Source organism: Aquarana catesbeiana, linkage group LG07 (genome assembly GCF_042186555.1).
Source record: "Aquarana catesbeiana isolate 2022-GZ linkage group LG07, ASM4218655v1, whole genome shotgun sequence".
In the NCBI taxonomy this organism is placed as follows: domain Eukaryota; kingdom Metazoa; phylum Chordata; class Amphibia; order Anura; family Ranidae; genus Aquarana; species Aquarana catesbeiana.
The window spans coordinates 335,619,185-335,641,631 of NC_133330.1; the positions used below are offsets into that span (position 1 = coordinate 335,619,185).

At 44.2% G+C, this 22,447-nt stretch overlaps 1 protein-coding gene across 1 annotated transcript in view; it reads left to right on the forward strand.

Annotated features, from left to right (window-relative positions):
• Positions 1 to 686: 686 nt before the first annotated feature.
• The window catches only part of PRKAA2 (protein kinase AMP-activated catalytic subunit alpha 2), a 46,837-nt gene continuing 25,076 nt past the window's right edge, over positions 687 to 22,447 (forward strand). The window contains exons 1-4 of the mRNA XM_073593894.1: positions 687 to 943; positions 11,013 to 11,154; positions 17,729 to 17,822; positions 19,585 to 19,729. Of these exons, the coding sequence (XP_073449995.1) occupies positions 850 to 943; positions 11,013 to 11,154; positions 17,729 to 17,822; positions 19,585 to 19,729 (475 nt within the window). The 5' untranslated portion in view covers positions 687 to 849. The remainder of the gene's footprint in view (positions 944 to 11,012; positions 11,155 to 17,728; positions 17,823 to 19,584; positions 19,730 to 22,447) is intronic.

Here is a 22,447-nt window from a genome sequence, read left to right on the forward strand (position 1 = left end):
AACTATCACCTCCAAACGGTGTGACCCTGGAAGTGGTCTCCCCCGGTCTCCCCCGTCTGAACGATCACCCCCACACGGTGTAACCCTTGAAGTGGTCTCCCCCGCTCTCCCCCCCCATCCGAACTATCACCTCCACATGGTGTGACCCTGGAAGTGGTCTCCCCCGCTCTCCCCCGTCCGAACTATCACCTCCCTATGGTGTGACCCTGGAAGTGGTCTCCCCCGCTCTCCCCCGCCCATCCGAACTATCACCTCAACACGGTGTGACCCTGGAAGTGGTCTCCCCCGCTCTCCCCCATCCGAACTATCACCCCCACACGGTGTGACCCTGGAAGTGGTCTCCCCCCCATCCGAACTATCACCCCCATACGGTGTGACCCTGGAAGTGGTCTCCCCCGCTCTCCCCCATCCGAACTATCACCCCCACACGGTGTGACCCTGGAAGTGGTCTCCCCCGCTCTCCCCCATCCGAACTATCACCCCCACACGGTGTGACCCTGGAAGTGGTCTCCCCCGCTCTCCCCCATCCGAACTATCACCCCCACACGGTGTGACCCTGGAAGTGGTCTCCCCCCCCCCCCCATCCGAACTATCACCCCCACATGGTGTGACCCTGGAAGTTATACCCCCCCATTCCATCATCGTCTCTCCGTCAGGCAGGTGCCATGGCACCCCTCCCTGCTCAGAAATAGGACACCTCCCCCTCCTGGCCCCTTTAAGGCCCCCAGCAGCTGCTAAGCCTGTCAGGTCAGCTCTGGGTGACGTTTGACAAATGCCAGTTGTGAGGAGCCAGCCGGGCATTCCCTCTCCTCCCAGCTGCATTGTGGGTACGAGGAGAAGGATGCAAAGATGGCTGAAAAGCAGAAGCACGATGGCCGGGTGAAGATCGGACACTACGTCCTGGGGGACACCCTGGGGGTCGGCACCTTCGGCAAAGTGAAAAGCTGAGTATATGCGGAGCGGAGGAGAGGGGAGCCGGGGTTGCGCACTTGGCGTAGCGCGGAGAGGTCAGCACGGGGGCGCCCTCTAGGACGAGCGCAGCGGCCTCTGTGAATAGCGCTGGGAAGAGATACATTGTAACATTACACGGCAACACAGTGTCTCCCCCCCTCTGTGTACTTCTACCGGTCCGACGCCTGGGGAGACCTACGTGGGGGGTGATACCATTACAGCGGGGGAGGGGGGGCTGACTGATAACATAATGGGGGATTATTGACTTATCCATTTATTAATAGAGAGGGGAAGGGTGGGGTCTGACTTGCTGCCCTTACTGATATATCAGTCTGAGAGATGGGAGGGGGGCTCACCTGCTGCTCTTGCTGACACATCATGTGGGGGGGGGGGGGACTGTCTTGCTGGTTTTATCAATATGGGGGGGACTGTCTTGCTGGTCTTATCAATATGGGGGGGGGGGTGACCTGCTGATCTTGCTGACACATCATGGGGGGGGGGGCTGTCTTGCAGGTCTTATCAATATGGGGGGGGGGGGGGTGACCTGCTGATCTTGCTGACACATCACTGGGGGGGGGGGGGGGGGGGGGCTGACTTGCTGGTCTTATCAATATGGGGGGTGCATGACCTGCTGCTCCCACTGATATACGATTATGAGGGATGGGGGCTGACTTGCTGCTCTTGATGACACATCATTATTTGGATGGGGGGAGTTTTGGGGTGACTGTCTTGCTGGTCTTATCAGTATGGGGGTGCATGACTTGCTGCTCTTACTGATATATCAATTTGAGAATTGGGGGGCTGGCTTGCTGCTCTTGCTGACACATCAATATGGGGGGGGGGGGGTGACTGTCTTGTTGTTCTTAACAACATAGGGGGGCTGACCTGCTGCTCTTATGGATGACACATCATTATGAAGGGGGTGACTGTCTTGCTGGTCATGTCATTATGAGGGATGGGGTCTGACTTGCTGCTGTTGGGAGGGGGGGGGCTGTCTTGCTGGTCATGTCATTATGAGGGATGGGGTCTGACTTGCTGCTCTTGTGGGGGGGGGGGGGCTGTCTTGCTGGTCATGTCATTATGAGGGATGGGGTCTGACTTGCTGCTGTTGGGGGGGGGGGGTTGTCTTGCTGGTCATGTCATTATGAGGGATGGGGTCTGACTTGCTGCTGTTGGGGGGGGGGGGTTGTCTTGCTGGTCATGTCATTATGAGGGATGGGGTCTGACTTGCTGCTCTTGGGGGGGGGGGCTGTCTTGCTGGTCATGTCATTATGAGGGATGGGGTCTGACTTGCTGCTGTTGGGGGGGCTGTCTTGCTGGTCATGTCATTATGAGGGATGGGGTCTGACTTGCTGCTGTTGGGGGGGGGCTATCTTGCTGGTCATGTCATTATGAGGGATGGGGTCTGACTTGCTGCTCTTGAGGGAGGGGGTCTGTCTTGCTGGTCATGTCATTATGAGGGATGGGGTCTGATTTGCTGCTCTTGGGGGGGGGGCTGTCTTGCTGGTCATGTCATTATGAGGGATTGGGGCTGACTTGCTGCTCTTTCTGAGATATTGATTTGAGAATTGGGGGGCTGACTTGCTGCTCTTGGGTGGGGGGGGGGGTCTTGCTGATCTTATCACTATGGGAGGTGACTGATCTAATGATACATCATTATGACTTGCTGCTCTTTTTGATATTTGAATTTGAGATATGGGGGGCTGACTTATCTTTTCGGGTGGCTGTCTTGTCGGTCTTAATAATATGGGGGGATGGGGCTGGCCTGCGGTTCTTGGATGGGGGCTGACTTGCTGATGCACCTGTCTAGAAGGGGGGTTGTTGTTGCAGACAGGGGGAGAATGACTTGCTGCCTTTACTACTTTATCTTTGCTCTTACTGATACATCATTATGAGGGATGGGGACTGACTTTCTGATGCACCTGTCTAGAAGGGGGTTGTTTTTGCTGACATGTTGCACTTGCTAATACATCAGTATCTGGGGGTGACTGTCTTGCTGGTCTTATTATTTTGGAGGTTGGCTGTCTTGCAGACCCCATCAATATAAGGGAGGTGTATGACTTGCTGCTCTTACTTATTCATTATGATGACTGATGGGGGCCGACTTGCTGCCTTTACTGATGTACCTGTCAAACCTGTCAAGGAAGTGGTAGTTGTCGCTGAGTTGCTGATAGGTCAGTATAGGCGCTGACTGATTTTCTGGTCTTACCAATATGGGGGGTGACTGTCTTGGTGGTCTTATCAATGAGGGGGTGATGGTCTTGCTGGTCCTATCAACAAAGGGGGGTGACTAACCTGCTGTTCTTACAGATACGTCATTATGAGGGATGGGGGCTGACTTGCTGCTCTTAGTGATATGTCAATTTGAGAGATGAGGTCTGACTTGCTGCTCTAGCTGACACATCGATATGAGGGGGTGACTGTCTTGCTGGTCTTATCAATATAAGGGGGTGACTGACTTACTGCTATTACTGATACATTATAATGAGGGATGGGGGCTGACTTGCTGATGCACCTGTCTAGAAGGTGATTGTTGTTGCTGACATGTTGCACTTGTTGATACATCAGTATCTGGGGGTGACTGTCTTGCCGGTCTTATCAACTTGGAGGCTGGCTGTCTTGCAGACTTTATCAATATAAGGGGGTGAATGACTTGCTGCCTTTACTAGTTCCTCATAATAAGGGATTGGGGGGCTGACATGCTGTTCTTTATTGATGCACCTGTTGGCCTGTCAAGGAGGGGGTTGTTGTTGTTGACTTGCTGATACTTCAGTACAGGCTTTCTCAACCTTTTAACCCTAGAGGAACCCCAAAAATAATTTTCAGGTCTCGAAGAACCCTTCCTAAAACCAAATCATCAGGGGTCAATAGGAACAATGCCCCTTATACTGGTGGTCAGTAGGAAGAATGGTCCCCTTAAAGTGGTGCTCAGAATGCCACCCTTAAAGACCGCTAAAACGATATTTTGTGTCATGCTGCTGGCTTTGCTAAGTGATGGTGAACCTTGAACTCTGTAGGCACCATCAAAAAGGTGGTTCATCAGCCACAGCTCAAGGAACCCCTAGCAACCTCTGGAGGAACCCCTGGGTTCCACAGAACCCTGGTTGAGAATGGCAGCTTCAGTATATAGACTGTCTTTGTGGTCTTATCAATATGAGGGCGAGTGTCTTGTCGGTCTCAACAATTCGGAGGGGGCCTGTCTTGCACATCTTATCAATATAGGATGGTGAATGGCTTGCTGCTCTTATGAATACATAATTATGAGGGATGGAAGCTGAGTTGCCACTCTTATTAATGCTCCAGGCAGGGAGGGGCTTGTTGCTGACTTGCTGATACATACATATGGGGATTGACTGTCTTGTTGGTCTCATCACTATAGGGGGTGACTGTCTAACGGTTCTTATCCATATAGGGAGGTGCATGACTTGCTGCTCTTACTTATTCATTATCATGAGGGATGGGGGGCTGACTTGCTTCTCTTATTGATACACCTGTCAATCTTAGAAAAAAGGAGGCAATTCATGGATTTTAACGGTATCAGAAAGAGACGCAGCAACCAAAATTATATCAAAAATTATTTATTACAAAATTTGTTAAAATAACATAAATAACACCCGTCAATCTGTCAAGGAGGGGGTTGTTGCTGATACATCAGCATAGGGGGGTGACTGTCTTTCTGGTTTTATCAATATGGGGGGGTGACTGTCTTGCCAGTCTTATCAATATAGAGGGGTGACTGTCTTGCTGGTCTTATAAATGTGGGGAGATGGTCTTGTTGGTCTTATAAAAAATAGGGGGGGGGGGATGTCTTGCTACTCTTACCAATACATTATTATATGGAGTCAGATGATGACTTGTTGCTTTTGTTTGATGCATCCTTTGGGAGGGGGGCAGGGGTTGTTGTGGGCTGACTTGCTGGTTTTATGAATGTGGCAGACGACAGTCTTGCTGTTCTGATCAGTGTGGAGTTTGATGGTCTTGCTGCTCTTATCAGTATGGAGGAGGGTCTGCTTGACTTGCTATCTTTATCAATATGGAGGGGGGGCTGACTTTCTGCTCTTACTAATACATCAGTTTGGAAGAGGGGGGCTATGGGCATCTGACTTGCTGCTCTTGGCCATGGCACATTTGTGATCCCACTGCTGACGACAACTCAGTAGTGTCATCACCAGGGACATGAGCACAAGTGTGATGTGGCCATAAGAGCGGTAGGTCAATTTTCTTTACCTAAGGAACCCCAAAATTGTATCTGTTGTCTGGAATTTCACCTAAAAGGTAGCAGAGCACTTCTGTGCCTAGGGATACAAATAATGTTGAGTGCATGAGATACTGCAGAAGAAGGAGATGGTCAATGACTGCTGTGGTTGGTGCAGGACATGAAGAGAGACACGGAACACATTACAAGAGAAAGTTAAAGATCCCGGCCATTGCAGTCCCAGTGCTTCCACTACTGACTACTGGGGTCCAGGGTCCACACAAGTACCAGAGGGCTACATGTGGCCCTCGGGCTGCAGGTTGGGCACAAATATGTAGAGGATGTTGTCTGTACTGAATGTAACAGTATGTCATTCTGTAGAAGGCGATGGATATGAATTAAAAAGACCTCCTGCATGACAAGGGTCACCTGTATTTGAAGAGGCAATCTACATAAAAAGGGCCACCTATCAGAAAAAGAGTCACCTACATGAAAAGGGCTACCTACACAAAAAGGGTCCTCTACATGAACATGGTCCCCTACATGAACAGTTTCTCCTGCATAAAAAGGCCCACCTACATGAAAAGGGGTCACCTACATGAAAAGGGGGCACCTACACAAAAAGGGCCACCTATCTGAAAAGGATCACCTACATGAAGAGGGTTACGTACACAAAAATGGACTTCTACTTGAACAGGGCCCCCTGCATGAAAAGGGCCACCTACTTAAAATGACCACCTACACGAAAAGGGGTCACCTGCATAAAAAAAGGGTCACCTACATAAAAAGGGCCTCCTGCAAAAAGGGCCATCTATCAGAAAAAGATCACCTACGAGAAAAGAGCTTCCTACACAAAAAGAATCCTTAATATGAACAGGGTCACCTACATGAAAAGCATCAAATTAATGAAAAGGGTCATTTAAATGAAAAGGAAAACCTACATGAAAATGGCCACCTACACGAAAAGCGTCACATTAATGAAAAGGGTCATCTAAATGAAATCAGCCACCTACAGGAAAATGGCCACCCACATGGTCAACTACATGAAAAGCGTCAAATTATTGAAAAGGGTCATATAAATGAAAAGGACCACCTACATGAAAGTGGCCACCTACATGAAAAGCGTCACATTAATGAAAATAGCCACCTACATACAAAGGGCCAGCTACAGTACATGTGTGCTGAGACCTACTGGCGAAAGAAATCAAACAAACCTATTTGAGACCCACAGACAGGTTTGTTTGCACCACAATCTTGTACTCAAGTTTGTATATGAAGGAATGTATATTTGGATTGAGGCTGCACAACAAGTACCAAAGGGCCACATGTGGCCTTCAGTCCTGCAGGTTGGGCACAAGGACGTCGAGGCTGTTAGCTGTACAATAAATATTCAATGTAGCAATGGCAACATGAAAAGGGCAACCTACATGAAAAGGATCACCTACATGAAAAGGACCACCTACTTGAAAAAGGTTACCCCACATGAAAAGGGCCACCTAAGTAAAAGTGGTCACCTACATGAAAAGGGACTTCTAAATAAAAATGTTCACCTACCCGAAAAGGACCGCTTAAGTAAAAATGGTCACCTACATGAAAAGGGCCACCTAAGTAAAAACGGTCACCTAAATAAAAAGGACCACCTAAGTAAAAAATGGTTATCTACACAAAAAGGGCCGCCTAAGTAAAAATGGTCACCTACATTAAAAAGACCACCTAAGAAAAAATGGTCATCTAGAGGAAAAGGACCACCTAAGAAAAAATGGTCACCTACAGGAAAAGGGACCCCTAAGTAAAAATGGTCACCTCCATGAAAAGGACCACCTAAGTAAAAATGGTCACCTACATGAAAAGGGACTTCTATATAAAAATGTTCACCTACCTGAAAAGGACCGCTTAAGTAAAAATGGTCACCTACATGAAAAGGGCCACCTAAGTAAAAACGGTCACCTAAATAAAACGAACCACCTAAGTAAAAAATGGTTATCTACACAAAAAGGGCCGCCTAAGTAAAAATGGTCACCTACATTAAAAAGACCACCTAAGAAAAAATGGTCATCTAGAGGAAAAGGACCACCTAAGAAAAAATGGTCACCTAGAGGAAAAGGGACCCCTAAGTAAAAATGGTCACCTCCATGAAAAGGACCACCTAAGTAAAAATGGTCATCTACAGGACAAGGACCACCAAAGTAAAAATGGCCACCTACATAAAAAAGACCACCTAAGTAAAAATGGTCACCTACATGAAAAGGATCACCTGAGTAAAAATGGTCACCTACAGTACATGAAAAGGGCCACCTAAGTAAAAATGGTCACCTACAGCAAAAGGGCTACCTAAGTAAATATGGTCACCTACATGAAAAGGAACACCAAAGTAAAAATGGTCACCTACAGGAAAAGGGCCACCTAAGTAAATATGGTCACCTGCATGAAAAGGGCCACCTAAGAAAAAAATAGTCATCTACAGGAAAAGGGCCACCTACATACAGTATGTGCCAAGAGCTAATCAGACACAACAAATATTAGTTACGACAGGCAGGCCGGTGTGCCATGTAATCCCGTACTCAGCATATAGTTTATAAACGGATGAAGAGCACCATTATGGATGTACATTTGGATAGAGACTTCATCTTCCAGGAGACCCTACAAAAACCTCCTGGGTGTCGTAGTGTCCCCAGCAACTGTTCGCTGTAATCACTGAACTGTAATGGAATTTTAGCAATGGAATGCAGAATAAAAAAAAAAAAAAGGCTTTAGTAGGTTTTGCGTGGTTGGAGAAGGTTACCGCCCGCGTTCTCCACCAGAAGATAGAGGAATTTTCGGGGGCCAAATCTGACTTCTTTGCCAAAGCACAGCTTCTCGTTTTATTTATTATAAAGCTTATCTCTACAATGTATTGTGTGTTCATAGATCTGTGAGATATCACATACCGGTCATTCTGGTTTCTCAGTCCGGTTGTTGGTGATGAGATGTGACTCGGTGGAACCGTCTGTGTCTGGTTTGGACAACATATACAGTAGAATGAGAAGGCCGGTGTAGAAGTGTATGGGCCGTGTTTATAGTCTTCTGCATTGTCTGGAAGCTTGGTGAGCTTGGTGATAGAAACATAGAAGATCACCAAGCGGTCCTTCGAATCTGCCCTGTTTTTCCATTTTTAATTTTTTTTTTTATACAATCAAAATTCCTTTCTCTTTCATTGAAGGACACAGGAAGTCTTCGTACTGACCTGCGGCCTTCCCTTTAGACTCCAGGACTGAAATGGCTTACTCTGATTTCACTGCACACTGTGAGCTTCTCACAGTGTGCATTGGAAGCTTCAGTGAGTCAGGTAGAGCCCCACCTCATTTCCTGGCTGGGGGACGTCTAACATCATCTAGCCCTTTCCTCACCCGGCTGGACGGTCCCTGGCCCCGCCTCTTTCATTCATTGGATTTCAGGTCTCTCAGTCATAGAGGCTCTTCGTCACATGTGGGCGTTATCTATGCAAATGCAGCCTGCCTGGGAACACCTTCTCCGGGCTGACAAATACCCGTCACGGTATTTTGATATTTGCATAACGCCTCCCAAAAGACAGCCCACTGCGTGCATCGGGGCTGAGGGCTCTTGAGAGGAGTACTGAGTACAGGGTGCTGTGATGTTGTCAGGAAGCTCTGTACAGCACCCTGCTGGCCCCTCCCACCAGCCACGATCTGCCAGCACTCCATAGAGAAGCACAGAGACCCAGTAATGACATAATTGGGACTAAAATAAGGTATATATTGAAAATAGAAGGGATTTATTAAAAAATATCCTTAGCATATTGATGAGGGGGGAGGGAGGGACTAAGAAAGGCAAAATATAAGCAGCTTCGGGTTTATTGTGAAGCGATTCTGCAATGCAAAGCCTCCCTATGTCACCGCTGTGTCCTGTGGTGATATACGGGTCAGAGGAAGGAACCACGGTAGGGAGCATTTATTTAGAGTCTCCAAACACCCAACCAGATCATCAAACGTGACATCACAGACAGAATTCGTTTTTTTGCTTCAGAAAATAATGACAGGTACTCTTTTCCCTCAGTAGGGGGGAGCCAGGTGATCATTAGAGGTGAACCCCATATGAACGCTGTGTAAATGGTCTTAGTTTTACATGTTTCTTGAAAAAACTTCTAATTCAGATCTTTCAGGGATCAGAGTGGAGTTCAGTCCGCCGCTCCCCACCACCGGCCACACTCAGCCCAATCCACCTGTGTGCTTCACAGCGCTGGGAATTATAATGGGTTCCTTCAGGGCTCCGCTAATGATGTTTGGAATGTCTCGAGGAATTGGCAGCCGCTGGGAGACTGGCACCTCGCCGATCGTGTTAATTCATATTTACAAAACATTAATGACACCATGTTCCTGAACTGCCACTCCGAATGACAGCGCCACATCATTAGATAGATAGATAGATAGATAGATAGATAGATAGATAGTGGTCAGTGGGAGGAATAGTGTCCCATCATTGATGCCAGTGGGGGGAATAGTGCCCCATTATTGGTATCCATGGAAGGAATAGTGCCATAGTACCCCATCATTGATGTCAGTGGGAAGAATAGTGTCCCATCATTGATGTCAGTGGGAGGAATAGTGTCCCATCATTGATGCCAGTGGGGGGAATAGTGCCCCATTATTGGTATCCATGGAAGGAATAGTGCCATAGTACCCCATCATTGATGTCAGTGGGAAGAATAGTGTCCCATCATTGATGTCAGTGGGAGGAATAGTGTCCCATCATTGATGCCAGTGGGGGGAATAGTGCCCCATTATTGGTATCCGTGGAAGGAATAGTGCCTCATCATTGGAGTCAGTTGGAAGAATAGTGTCCCATCATTGATGTCAGTGGGAGGAATAGTGCCATAGTACCCCATCATTGGAGTCAGTGGGAGGAATAGTGCCCCATCATTGGTGTCAGTGGGAAGAATAGTGTCCCATCATTGATGTCAGTGGGAGGAATAGTGTCCCATCATTGATGCCAGTGGGGGGAATAGTGCCCCATTATTGGTATCTGTGGAAGGAATAGTGCCATAGTACCCCATCATTGGAGTCAGTTGGAAGAATAGTGTCCCATCATTGTTGTCATTGGGAGGAATAGTGCCATAGTGCCCCATCATTGGTGTCAGTGGGAAGAATAGTGTCCCATCATTGATGTCAGTGGGAGGAATAGTGTCCCATCATTGATACCAGTGGGGGGAATAGTGCCCCATTATTGGTATCCGTGGAAGGAATAGTGCCATAGTACCCCATCATTGGAGTCAGTTGGAAGAATAGTGTCCCATCATTGATGTCAGTGGGAGGAATAGTGCCATAGTGCCCCATCATTGGTGTCAGTGGGAGGAATAGTGCCCCATCATTGGTGTCAGTGGGAAGAATAGTGTCCCATCATTGATGTCAGTGGGAGGAATAGTGCCCCATCATTGATGTCAGTGAAAAGAATAGTGCCCCATCATTGATATCAGTGGGAAGAATAGTGTCCCATCATTGATGTCAGTGGGAAGAATAGTGTCCCATCATTGATGTCAGTGGGAAGAATAGTGCCCCATCATTGATATCAGTGGGAAGAATAGTGCCCCAACATTGGTGTCAGTGGGAGGAATGGTGCCCCATCATTGGTGTCAGTGGGAGGAATAGTGCCCTGTCATTGGGCCAGATAAGTTCAAGTAAAGGGCCACAGTTTATAGACCAGATAGATAGATAGATAGATAGATAGATAGATAGATAGATAGATAGATAGATAGATAGATAGATAGATAGATAGATAGATATGTAAAGGATAAATGTAGATATAAGATGGATAATTCTATGAATAATACAGACAAGTGGGGGCTCTAACAGTCTCTTATCTCTCCTTCCAGTGGGGGAACACCAGCTGACCGGACATAAGGTGGCTGTGAAAATCTTAAACAGACAGAAGATTCGTAATTTGGATGTGGTCGGTAAAATTAAGCGGGAAATCCAGAACCTGAAGTTATTCCGTCACCCTCACATAATCAAACTGTACGTATCCCCCGCACACATCAGACGAGGACTCTATGAGATAATGAGGGTGTATCTGGAGCTCACAGGACGATGTGCAGGACCCAGATCACGTCTTATCTCTAAAATGCAACAATGTATCTGAACTTCCTCTTTCCATACATAGAGTGCCAATGGTACATCTCCTCGGGGGCGGGTACAGTTGACTGTAGTAATGTGTTTAAACCTCATATCTGCCACAAGCCAATCAAAGAGGCCTTCGGCTTTACCCACTTGAGGATTCTGAACATAAGAGATGCCCTAAAAAAGCTATTTTTTTTTTTTTTTAGCAATTACTGGCTTTCAAAAGGCAGCCACCAACTATTGTGTAAAATGAGTACAGTGCCTTGAAAAAGTATTCATACCCCTTGAGATTTTCCACATTTTGTCATGTTTCAACCAAAAATTTAAATGTATTTTATTGGGATTTTATGTGATAGACCAACACAAAGTGACACATAATTGTGAAGTGGAAGGAAAATGATAAATGGTTTTCAACATTTTTTACAAATAAATATGTGAAAAGTGTGGGGTACATTTGTATGGCGCCCCCCGGAGTCAATACTTTGTAGAAGCCTCTTTCGCTTCAATTACAGCTGGAAGTCTTTTTGGGGATGTCTCTACCAGCTTTGCACATCTAGAGAGGGACATTTTTGCTCATTATTATTATTATTATTATTATACTGGATTTATATTGCGCCAACAGTTTGCGCAGCGCTTTACAACATGGGGGCAGACATTACAGTTACAATAAAATCAATACAGGAGGGATCAGAGGGCTCTGATCATTAGAGCTTACAATCTAGAAGGGAGGGTCAAGTGGAAACAAAAAGGTAATAACTGTGGGGGGTGAGCTGATGGAAAAAATGAAAATACAGTTGTTAGGTGTGGGTAGGATAGGCTTCTCTGAAGAGAAGGGTTTTCAGGGATCGTCTGAAAGCTAATAAAGTAGGAGATAAGCGGACAGATTGGGGTAGGGAGTTCCATAGGATTGGAGAGGCTTTGGAAAAGGCCTGGAGGCGAGCATAGGAGGAGGTGACAAGGGAGCTAGAGAGCAGGAGGTCTTGAGAGGAACGAAGAGAACGAGTAGGTTGGTATTTAGAGACTAAGCTAGTGATATAGCTGGGGGCGAAATTGTGGATGGCTTTGTACGTAGTTGTTAGAATTTTGAATGTAATTCTTTGGCCGAGCGGAAGCCAGTGGAGGGATTATTATGCCCATTCTTCTTTGCAAAATATCTCAAGCTCTGTCAGATTGGATGGAGAGTGTCTGTGAACAGCAATTTTCAAGTCTTGCTACAGATTCTCAATGTGATTTAGGTCTGGACTGTGACTGGGCCATTCTAACACATGAATATGCTTTGATCTAAACCATTCCATTGTAGCTCTGGCTGGATGTTTCGGGTCGTTGTCCTGTTGGAAGGTGAACCTCCGCCCCAGTCTCAAGTCTTTTGTAGACACTAACAGGTTTTCTTCTAAGATCGTCCTGTATTTGTCTCCATCCATCTTCCCATCAACTCTGACCAACTTCCCTGTCCCTGCTGAAGAAAATCATCCCCACAACATGATGCTGCCACCACCATGTTTCACGGTGGGGATGGTGTGTTCAGGGTGATGTGTAGTGTTAGTTTTCCCCCACACATAGCGTTTTGCTTTTACGCCAAAAAGTTCAATTTTGGTCTCATCTGACCAGATCACCTTCTTCCACATGTTTGCTGTGTCCTCCACATGGCTTCTCACAAACTGCAAACAGGACTTCTTATGACTTTCTTTCACCAATGTCTTTCTTCTTGTCACTCTTCCATAAAGGTCAGATTTGTGGAGAACACGACTAATAGTTGTCCTGTGGACAGATTCTCCCACCTGAGCTGTGGATCTCTGCAGCTCCTCCAGAGTTACCATGGACCTCTTGGCTCTTCTCTGATGAATGCTCTCCTTGCCCGGCCGGTCAGTTTAGGTGGACGGCCATGTCTTGGTAGGTTTGCAGTTGTGCCATACTCTTTCCATTTACTGATGATGGATTGAACAGAACTCCGTGAGATGTTCAAAGCTTGGGAGATTTTTTTATAACCTAACGCTGCTTTAAAATTCTCCACAACTTTATCCCTGACCTGTCTGGTGTGTTCCTTGGCCTTCATGATGTTGTTCATTAAAGTTCTCTAACAAACCTCTGAGGGCTTCACAGAACAGCTGTATTTATACTGAGATTAAATTGCACACAGGTGGACTCTATTTACTAATTAGGTGACTTCTGAAGGCAATTGGTTCCACTGGATTTTAATTAGGGGGTATCAGAGAAAAGGGGGCTGAATACAAATGTACCCCACACTTTTCACATATTTATTTGTATCATTTATCATTTTCCTTCCACTTCACAATTATGAGCCACTTTGTGTTGGTCTATCACATAAAATCCCAATAAAATACATTTACGTTTTTTGGTTGTAACATGAAAAAATGTGGAGAGGGACCTGTCATCCGCCTGCTCAGCGGGGATTAGCGGATCGATCCCCCTGCTGAGCAAGCAGAGTCCGCTGGACAGATCACCCATGTGAAAGGACCCTAAGGGAAAAACTTTATTTTTTGCCATTTTGGATAGAGTAAGGGAGGGTTATAAACCTTGTCAGTTTTTTTACCACTTGTGACCCATTGGGGGCTATTTCTTTTCACTTCCTGTCCTAAAGCCAAAACAGGAAGTGAGAGGAAATCCCTCCAAAGTGAGGGGAACCCCTGGGTTGTCACCAGAACTTGTTGTGTCCCCAATGGAAGATTTCCCCTCTATTCCTGTTCAGGTGACAACTCAAAATGTGGGATTTTCTTTTACATTCACTCCCAGTGATAACAGTAAACAGGAGAGACAGAGAGAGTAAATCTCCCTAACGGGGACACAGACAGCAATAAAAACTGACAGGGGTTTTAATCCATCTCCTCTCTATCTGAAAGTTAAAAAAAAAAAGTTTTGCCTTTAGCCATACTTTAACTTTTACCTTCTGTGAGCAGCTCCCCTAATACTTACCTGAGCCCCATCTTCCTCCAGTGATGTGCACGGGGGTCCCGGGTCTTCGGGGACTCTACCTCCAGCCAATGAAGCAATCAGGACAGAGAAGGGGCGGGGTTGAGACGCGCTTCTGTGTGTGAATGGACACACGGCTCAGGAGCGAGCCTGCTCAGGTGCCCCCGGAGTAAGCTGCTTGTTCTGGGGGCACTTGGCAGCAGGGAGGGGTCAGGAGTGGCGGCGGGGGGCCCGGGAAGAGGAGGACATTTTTAAATGTCTTTAATATCACTTTAACTTCTTCCTCCCCTTTTCCCCTTAGCTATGCATTCTTTTTATTTTTTTACCATTCATTTTTTTTTTTTTTTTGTTTTTTAATCAGTTGGTATTTTTAGTGCCTCATAAAAATAATGCGCAAATGTAAAAACATTAAAAAAAAATACAGTTTTCATTTTCAAATATCTCTGCCACGCTTTGTACCAGAAACATAATTTCAGTGTCCTATTAAACAGGGAAAATGATTGAATAAAATGTTTAGTTTTTATTTGTGGCAAAACTTTTTTTTTCTTTGCTAAATGCATTTTTCATTTTTTTTATGTTTATTTTTTTTTTTTGTACAATATTCCAAAGAAAATATATAAATAATAATAATCTGGTGCAGCTGTGCATAGGAACCATTTCGATTTTATCTTTTATTTTCAAAGCTTAACTGAACGATGCCCCTCATTTTTTATTTTTTTTTTTTTGTGTGAAAAATTAGGCTTTCTTCCGGCAATTTTGTCTTCCAAAAATTATTTTATTCTCTATGGAATCCTGTAAAAAATAAACCTTAAAAATGTAAAAGTGCAACTTACTAGCTATGTACATTTCAGTTGCATCAAAACAAAAAGTGGTGCAAAGTTTTACAGGTCATTTTTGCTAGAAAGCAGCCACAGCTTGAGTAGAAAAGCCTGTCCCCGGCCAGCATGCTGCAGAGAAGGACTCTTGCTCTCTGTGTGGAAGCAGCGGTCTCTCTGCACAGGTCACACCCCTTACTTAGTCAGACTTGTAGCTCAGCAATCACTAAAGCTCATGCTTGTTTCTGATTGGAAAGCCCCAGCCCTGACTCAGTAGGGGACATGTGGGACCCAGGCTCATAGGAAAAGCCAGAGTTCTCCCTCTATTAGGAGCTTATATTGGTTTCAGCGAGTACTTGTAATGACAGGTTCCCCGTAACGCCACCATTGTCTGTATGTCCGGGGTTGGAGACTTCCCATGTGTCCTTGTAGACGGGATACAATCTATTCAAGGATATCCTATATTATATTTCACATCTCTTCTTACACCACCTACTGCAGGAAATTGGACTAGATGTTTGTTCCTTAAAGGGATCCTCTCATGTGTGTCAGTAAATATATGATGCTGCAGAGTAGATGAAATAATGCTGAAATCCCTTATATGACAGATATACAGATATATTATTATTATTATTTTATTATATGTATTTTATTATCATTATTTATTTATTATTATTTATTTTTTATTATTATCATTTTTTATTTAGTCATCAACAAATTCTCATGTGTAGGGGAGAGTCTATTCTGTATTCTAATTTTCTAAAATCGAAAAATGTTTTTGTTAATTTATATATATATAGATAGATAGATAGATATATCTATATATATAATTATCTTTATTTTATTAATGTTATTTACTTATTATTATCATTTATTTTTTATTATAATTTTTTAATTCTTTATTTAGTCATCAACAATGTCACATGCGTAGGGGAGAGTCTATGCTGTATTTTCATTTTTCTAAAATGTTCTAATTTTCTAAAATCTAAAAATTGACTTGTTTATTATATATTTATTTATTATTATCTATTTTTTATTATTATCATTTTTTATTTAGTCATCAACAAATTATATATATATATATATATATATATATATATATATATATATATATATATATATATATATATATTTATATATATATATATATATATAAAATCTTTATTTATAATTGTTATTTATTTAGTATTATCATTTATGTATTTTTTATTATTATCATTTTTTAAATTCTTTATTTAGTCATCAACGATGTCACATGCATAGCGGAGACATTTTCTAAAATTTTCAAATTTTCTAAAATCTAAAAATTGATTTGTTTATATATATAGAGAGAGAGAGAGAGAGAGAGAGAGAGAGAGAGAGATATCTATATAATTATTTTTATTTCATTAGCATTATGTATTTATTATTGTTAATTTTTTTTTATTTTTATTTTTTTATTGTCATCATTTGTTGATTCTTTATTTAGTCATCAAAAATGTCACATGCGTAGGGGAGAGTCTATACTGTATTTTCATTTTCCACAATTTTCTAAAATCTAAAAATTGATTTGTTTATATATATATATATATATATATATATATATATATATATATATATATATATATATATATATATTATAATATATAGGACTGACAGCTTGATGAAGAGCAGGGATGCTTGAAGCTGTACAGTCGCTGCCATTTCTACATGTCATTGCATGTTACTGCACTTTGGCATAAAAAGACGTTACATTTGGTGATTTCATCCTTTTGTTCTATATATATATATATATATATATATATATATATATATATATATATATATATATATGTATTATTATCATTTTTTAATTCTTTATTAAGTCATCAACAAGGTCTCTTGCGTAGGAGAGACAGTATATATATATTCTTTCATTTGTACAAGAGGGGGCTGGCAGAAAAGCGAACCTTCCATTTGCCATAGAAGATCTGTTTAGAAGGACAACTTTACTAACAGTGAAGGTGTCCTTTAAATAGTAACTCCACCTTTGTTGAGAAACCCCCCCCCCCCCCCCCCGGGTGATCTCTGTACATTGCAGAGATTTTAACAATGTTAGACCGACCTTTTCTTCTTCTAAAGAAATATCTGATTGTTTCTCTGTGTCCATGTGCACAGTGAATGTGAATGGGAGTGATTTTATAATAATCAATCAGCTGCTGCGCCCGCAGGACTTTAATGAGGAAAGTGGCAGGATCTGCATCCCTTTAGATGTGATTTCCCTTTAGGAGTATTATCAAAAATGACATTTTTGTTGCAGGGGATGCCCAAAATCTGACTTGTATCTTAGTGCAGACTTCTGGGAAAATCAGTGAGCCAATCACACAAACAGGAAATTACATTTCTGGTGGGCGCTCTGTGTACCATCGGGTGTACAGAATGCCTTCAGGTAGTTGTATTGCATTTTACAGAAAATGACAGCGGCTGCAGATTGAAAGGAAAGGTTAATTTTTAATAACATTTATTTACTTATCATTATTCTATTCTATTATTCTATTATTATTACTTGCATAGCAATTGTATATGTTAGTTTTTTTTTAATTGCCATTTTTTTTTTTTCTTCCAAGAAAGTAGAGTTACCCTTTAAGCACATTGATTTAAAAAAGAAAAACATTAACTAAATAATTATTGAAAAAATATAAATAATTATATAATAATATAACATAATAATAAATAATAAAATTATTAAAACTGGATTTTTTTTTCAAAAGGTACCAGGTGATCAGCACTCCAACGGACTTCTTCATGGTGATGGAGTATGTCGCTGGAGGAGAGTTATTCGACTATATATGCAAAAATGGCCGGGTGAGTTGAAGCGTGCCCAGCATGCTGGGAAATCTCCATCCTGTCCTGGTGGTGTCCCTGTTGTCTGAATATTTCTTCTCAGCCAATTCAAAGACTACCCATAGAAAGGGTGTAGAATGTAGATAGTTTAAAGAAGAACTCCAGTCTAACCCCCAAAAAATTAGCCGATCTCCTAACCCAGAGCCCAGACTCTTTTATTTTGGGCAATCGCCCCACTTTTCAGTCATTGGTAGTCAGTGACTATATATATTGTATATTAAAATTTTCCTCAGCCACCGCTCTTTCCAATAAAAGTAATCCAAGCTGCTGATTAGCCGCTGGATCACTTTTAGAGCCCTCCCGCCGTGGTTCTCGGGGCTTACCTGGCTCATCGGGAAGCCTGGGATCCGATCCGGCGGTTGTGGCGGCTGGCCATAGAGATTATCAGAGGAGAGATGGCCTCGGCTCATCTCTATGGCCTTGGAGGCGTCACTTCCTTGGAGGCGTCACTTCCGGTTTAAGGCCAGTGTAAAACAAAGGCCATTTTTTGCTTTTGGCAAGCATTAGATCAATATTTTTTTTTTTTTTTTTTATTTTGATCTCATGCTTTCCATTGTAGAGGAGAGATGTGGGGTCTTATTGACCCCACATCTCTCCATAAAGTGTCATACTTTATTGTTATTACAAGGGATGTTTACATTTCTTCTGATAGCAATAAAAGTGATAAAAAAAAATAAAGGGACAGTGTAAAAACAAAAAAAATAATTAATAAAATAAATAATAATAATAATTTTTTTTTTTAAAAGTGCCCCCATCCCCCATGCGCGCACGCAGTGGTGAACACATACGTACTGTAGGTCGCGGTGTGCAAGTGGTGTTCGCACCACACATGTGAGGTATGGCTGCGAAGTGAGAGCAATAATTCTAGTACTAGAGCTCCCTCTGTAACTCTGAACTGGTAACCTGAAAAATTTTTTTTAAAGCTTCACCTATGGAGATTTTTAAGTACCGTAGTTTGGCACCATTCTACGAGCACGCGAAATTTTAAAGCGTGACACGTTTGGTATCTATTCACTTGGTGGACCATTATCTTTCATATTTTACAAAAAAAATAGGGTTATATATTGTGTGTTTTTTATTTTAATTCATTAAAGTGTATTTTTTCCCAAAAAAGTTGTGTTTGAAAAACCGCTGCACAAATACCGCGTGACATAAAAAAGTGCAATGACCGCCATTTTATTCTCTAGGATCTCTAGGAAGTTTGAAGTCGCTTCCGCCATCCAATGTCATTGAGTCGAGTGGGGGGGGTCATCTTTCCCTCACTCGACGCAGTGCCTCTCAGAGGAAAGGATCGGATGACTGCAACGGGGTGGGAGTGGGCACCTCTCCCGCCACCAATAAAAGTGAACTTGCAGCGAATCCGCCGCAGAGACCACTTTTATCCGAAAGAGGACCGCCCGGCGTTTAGGAATATACCAGGTTTATGGCAGCTATCTGCTGCAGAACAACAGTATTCAACGTCAAAGTACCGGCGGGGCGGTCCGGAAGTGGTTAAATGAATAAACTGCAATAATGCAGCATACGGAATAACGTGCGTCAATGAACATGCGTTACCGCTGCCCAAAAGTGTGATCCTTGCCTGTGTGTGTTTTTTTTTTTTTTTTTTTTTTTTACTTAAAATTTTTGTTACCCCAAAGCATGCCTTTGTTGCACCTTTATAAGTAAGTCCCCTGGTATATTTTTAGTCCTACACAAAACAAACGTCTCCTCTTCCCCGCCACAGGTGGAGGAACCCGAAGCGCGGCGCCTGTTCCAGCAGATCCTGTCGGCCGTGGATTACTGCCACCGACATATGGTGGTTCACCGGGACCTGAAGCCTGAGAACGTCCTGCTGGATGCACAAATGAATGCCAAGATTGCTGACTTCGGTATGTGAGCAGGATTCCAGCCAAGCACAAGGTCGTAGGCTGAAGGTTGTCAGTGTGCAGATCCTTCCCAGAATGCCGCATGCCTGAGCCAGCCGAGCGACCTTCACAAGGCTGCTGAGAACAGGCCGGATCCTGAGAAGGCTGCAGAGAAGGAACACAACACACTGAGAAATGTAGAGACCCCCCCCCCCCTCCCCCCATGGAGCCAATCAGGAGTTATTATACATTAATCTGGCTGCAGGAGGGTTAAATCTGCTTATAGAGAGTTCTCACTATTGATTGGGTCACTGCGGAACTGAAAGAGCCCATATAAGCAGGAGACAGAATCTGTGATCTCCTTCTGCAAAAGGATTTTTATATAGGAAGCAGCTCAAAAATTAGATTAAAAAAAATGTATATAAATAAAATTATTAAAAAATATTTCTTTCTTATTTCATCCGAAAAAAAAAAAAAAATATCTATTTTTTCTAATTATTTATACATAGATAGATAGATAGATATACCTTAGATATAGATATTTGTTTTTGATGCAATAGTAAATAAATATTTTTGTTAAGTTTATTAAAATGCAATTTTTTAATTAATTGTATCTTTTATTATTTATAATGTATATAAGAAAAATAATAATAAAAAATACAATTGATAAAAAAAATGACATATTAGTAAACAAAATTAATAAAAATATGTTTTGAATCCATTATACAGTATCAATTGTTACATTTTATGACATCATCAGTGGCGTTACTAGTGTTGGTGTCACCCGGTGCGGTAAAACATGGTGTTACCACTCCACTAACTATAGTCCCCTCTCAGTACAAACTCCTCTCTCCAGTAAGTATTGACCCCCCTCTGTCAGTACAGACCCCCCTTCACCAAGCATAGTCCCTCCTTATTACAGACCCCCACCCCGCCCCTCAGTACAGACCCCTCTCTCCAGTAAGTATTGACCCCCCCTCTGTCAGTAAAGACCCCCCTTCACCAAGCATAGTGCCTCCTTATTACAGACCCCCCCACCCTGCCCCTCAGTACAGACCCCTCTCTCCAGTAAGTATTGACCCCCCCTCTGTCAGTACAGACCCCCCTTCACCAAGCATAGTCCCTCCTTATTACAGACCCCCCACCCCGCCCCTCAGTACAGACCCCACTCCGCACTAAGTATAGACCCCCCCCCCCCCGTCAGTACAGACCCTCCATCAACTATAGTCCTCCCTCACTACAGAGCCCCCTCCACTAAGTATAGACCCCCCTCTGTCGGTACAGACCCCCCTTCACCAAGGATAGTTCCCCCCTTATCACAGACCCCCTCCCTCAGTACAGACCCCTCTCTACACTAAGTATAGACCCCCCCCCCCTGTCAGTAAAGACCCTCCACCAACTATAGTCCTTCCTCAGTACAGACCCCCTCTCCACTAAGTATAGACCCCCCTCTGTCAGTACAGACCCCCCCATCCACCAATTATAGTCCTTCCTCAGTACAAACCCCCCTCCACTAAGTGTAGACCCCACTTACAGACCCTCCTCCACCAAGTATAGTCCCCCCTCAGTACAAACTTCCCCTCCCTCAGTACAGACTTCCCCTCCCTCAGTACAGACCCCCCTCTCCCTCAGTACAAACCCCCCTGCACCAAGCATAGTCCCCCCTCAGTATAGACCGACCCCACTCCCTCAATACAGACCCCCTCCTCCACTAAGTACAGACCCCCCTCCCTCAGTATAGACCCCCTCTCCAGTACAGACTCCTCTCCCTCAGTATAGACACCCCCAGTACAAACCCCCTTCCATCCGTATAGACACCCCCCTCAGTATAGACCCCCCTCCATCAGTATAGACTCCCTCCATGCAGACCCCCCCTCAGTATAGACCTCCCTCCATCAGTATAGACCCCGCTCCCTCAGACCCTCCTTCACCGAGCATAGTCCCCCTTTATTACAGACCCCCACTAAATATAGACCCCCCTCTGTCAGTGCAGACCCCCCTCCACCATTTATAGCCCTCCCTCAGTACAGACCCCATCCCCCAGTACAGACCCCCCTCCACTAAGTATAGACCCCCGCTCCGTCAGTACAGACATCCCTACTTAAAGTATAGTGCCCCCTCAGTACAGACCCCCCTCCACTAAATATAGACCCCCCTCTATCAGTACAGATCCCCTCCATCATTTATAGTCCTCCCTCAGTATAGACCCCTATCCCCCAGTACAGACCCCCTCCACTAAGTATAGACCCCCGCTCTGTCAGTACACAGACCTCCCTACACTAAGTATAGTGCCCCCTCAGTACAGACCCCCCTCCCTCGGTACAGACTCCCCCTCCACTAAGTACTGATCCCCCTCCCTCAATACAGACCCCCCTCCACTAAGTATAGACCCCCTCCCCAGTACAGACCCCCTCCATGAGTATAGACCCCCCTCCCTCAGTATAGACCCCCCCTCTACCCATATAGACCCTCCTCCTTATGGACCCCCCTCAGTACAGACCCCCTCCATCAGTATAGGCCCCGCTCCCTCAGTATCGGCCCCCCCTTAATATAGACCACCCTCACCAAGTACAAACCCCCCTCCATCAGTATAGACCCCGGGCCCCCCACAGACACCAGCGCTCAATGAGTGATCGGCCACCCTTCCCGACACCCCCATCCCCCCCTCCGCCCCACCTTATGCACCTGGGCGGCGGGCAGGGGAGGATTCAGTGTGCAGCCGCAGCACAGAGAGTTGTTTGC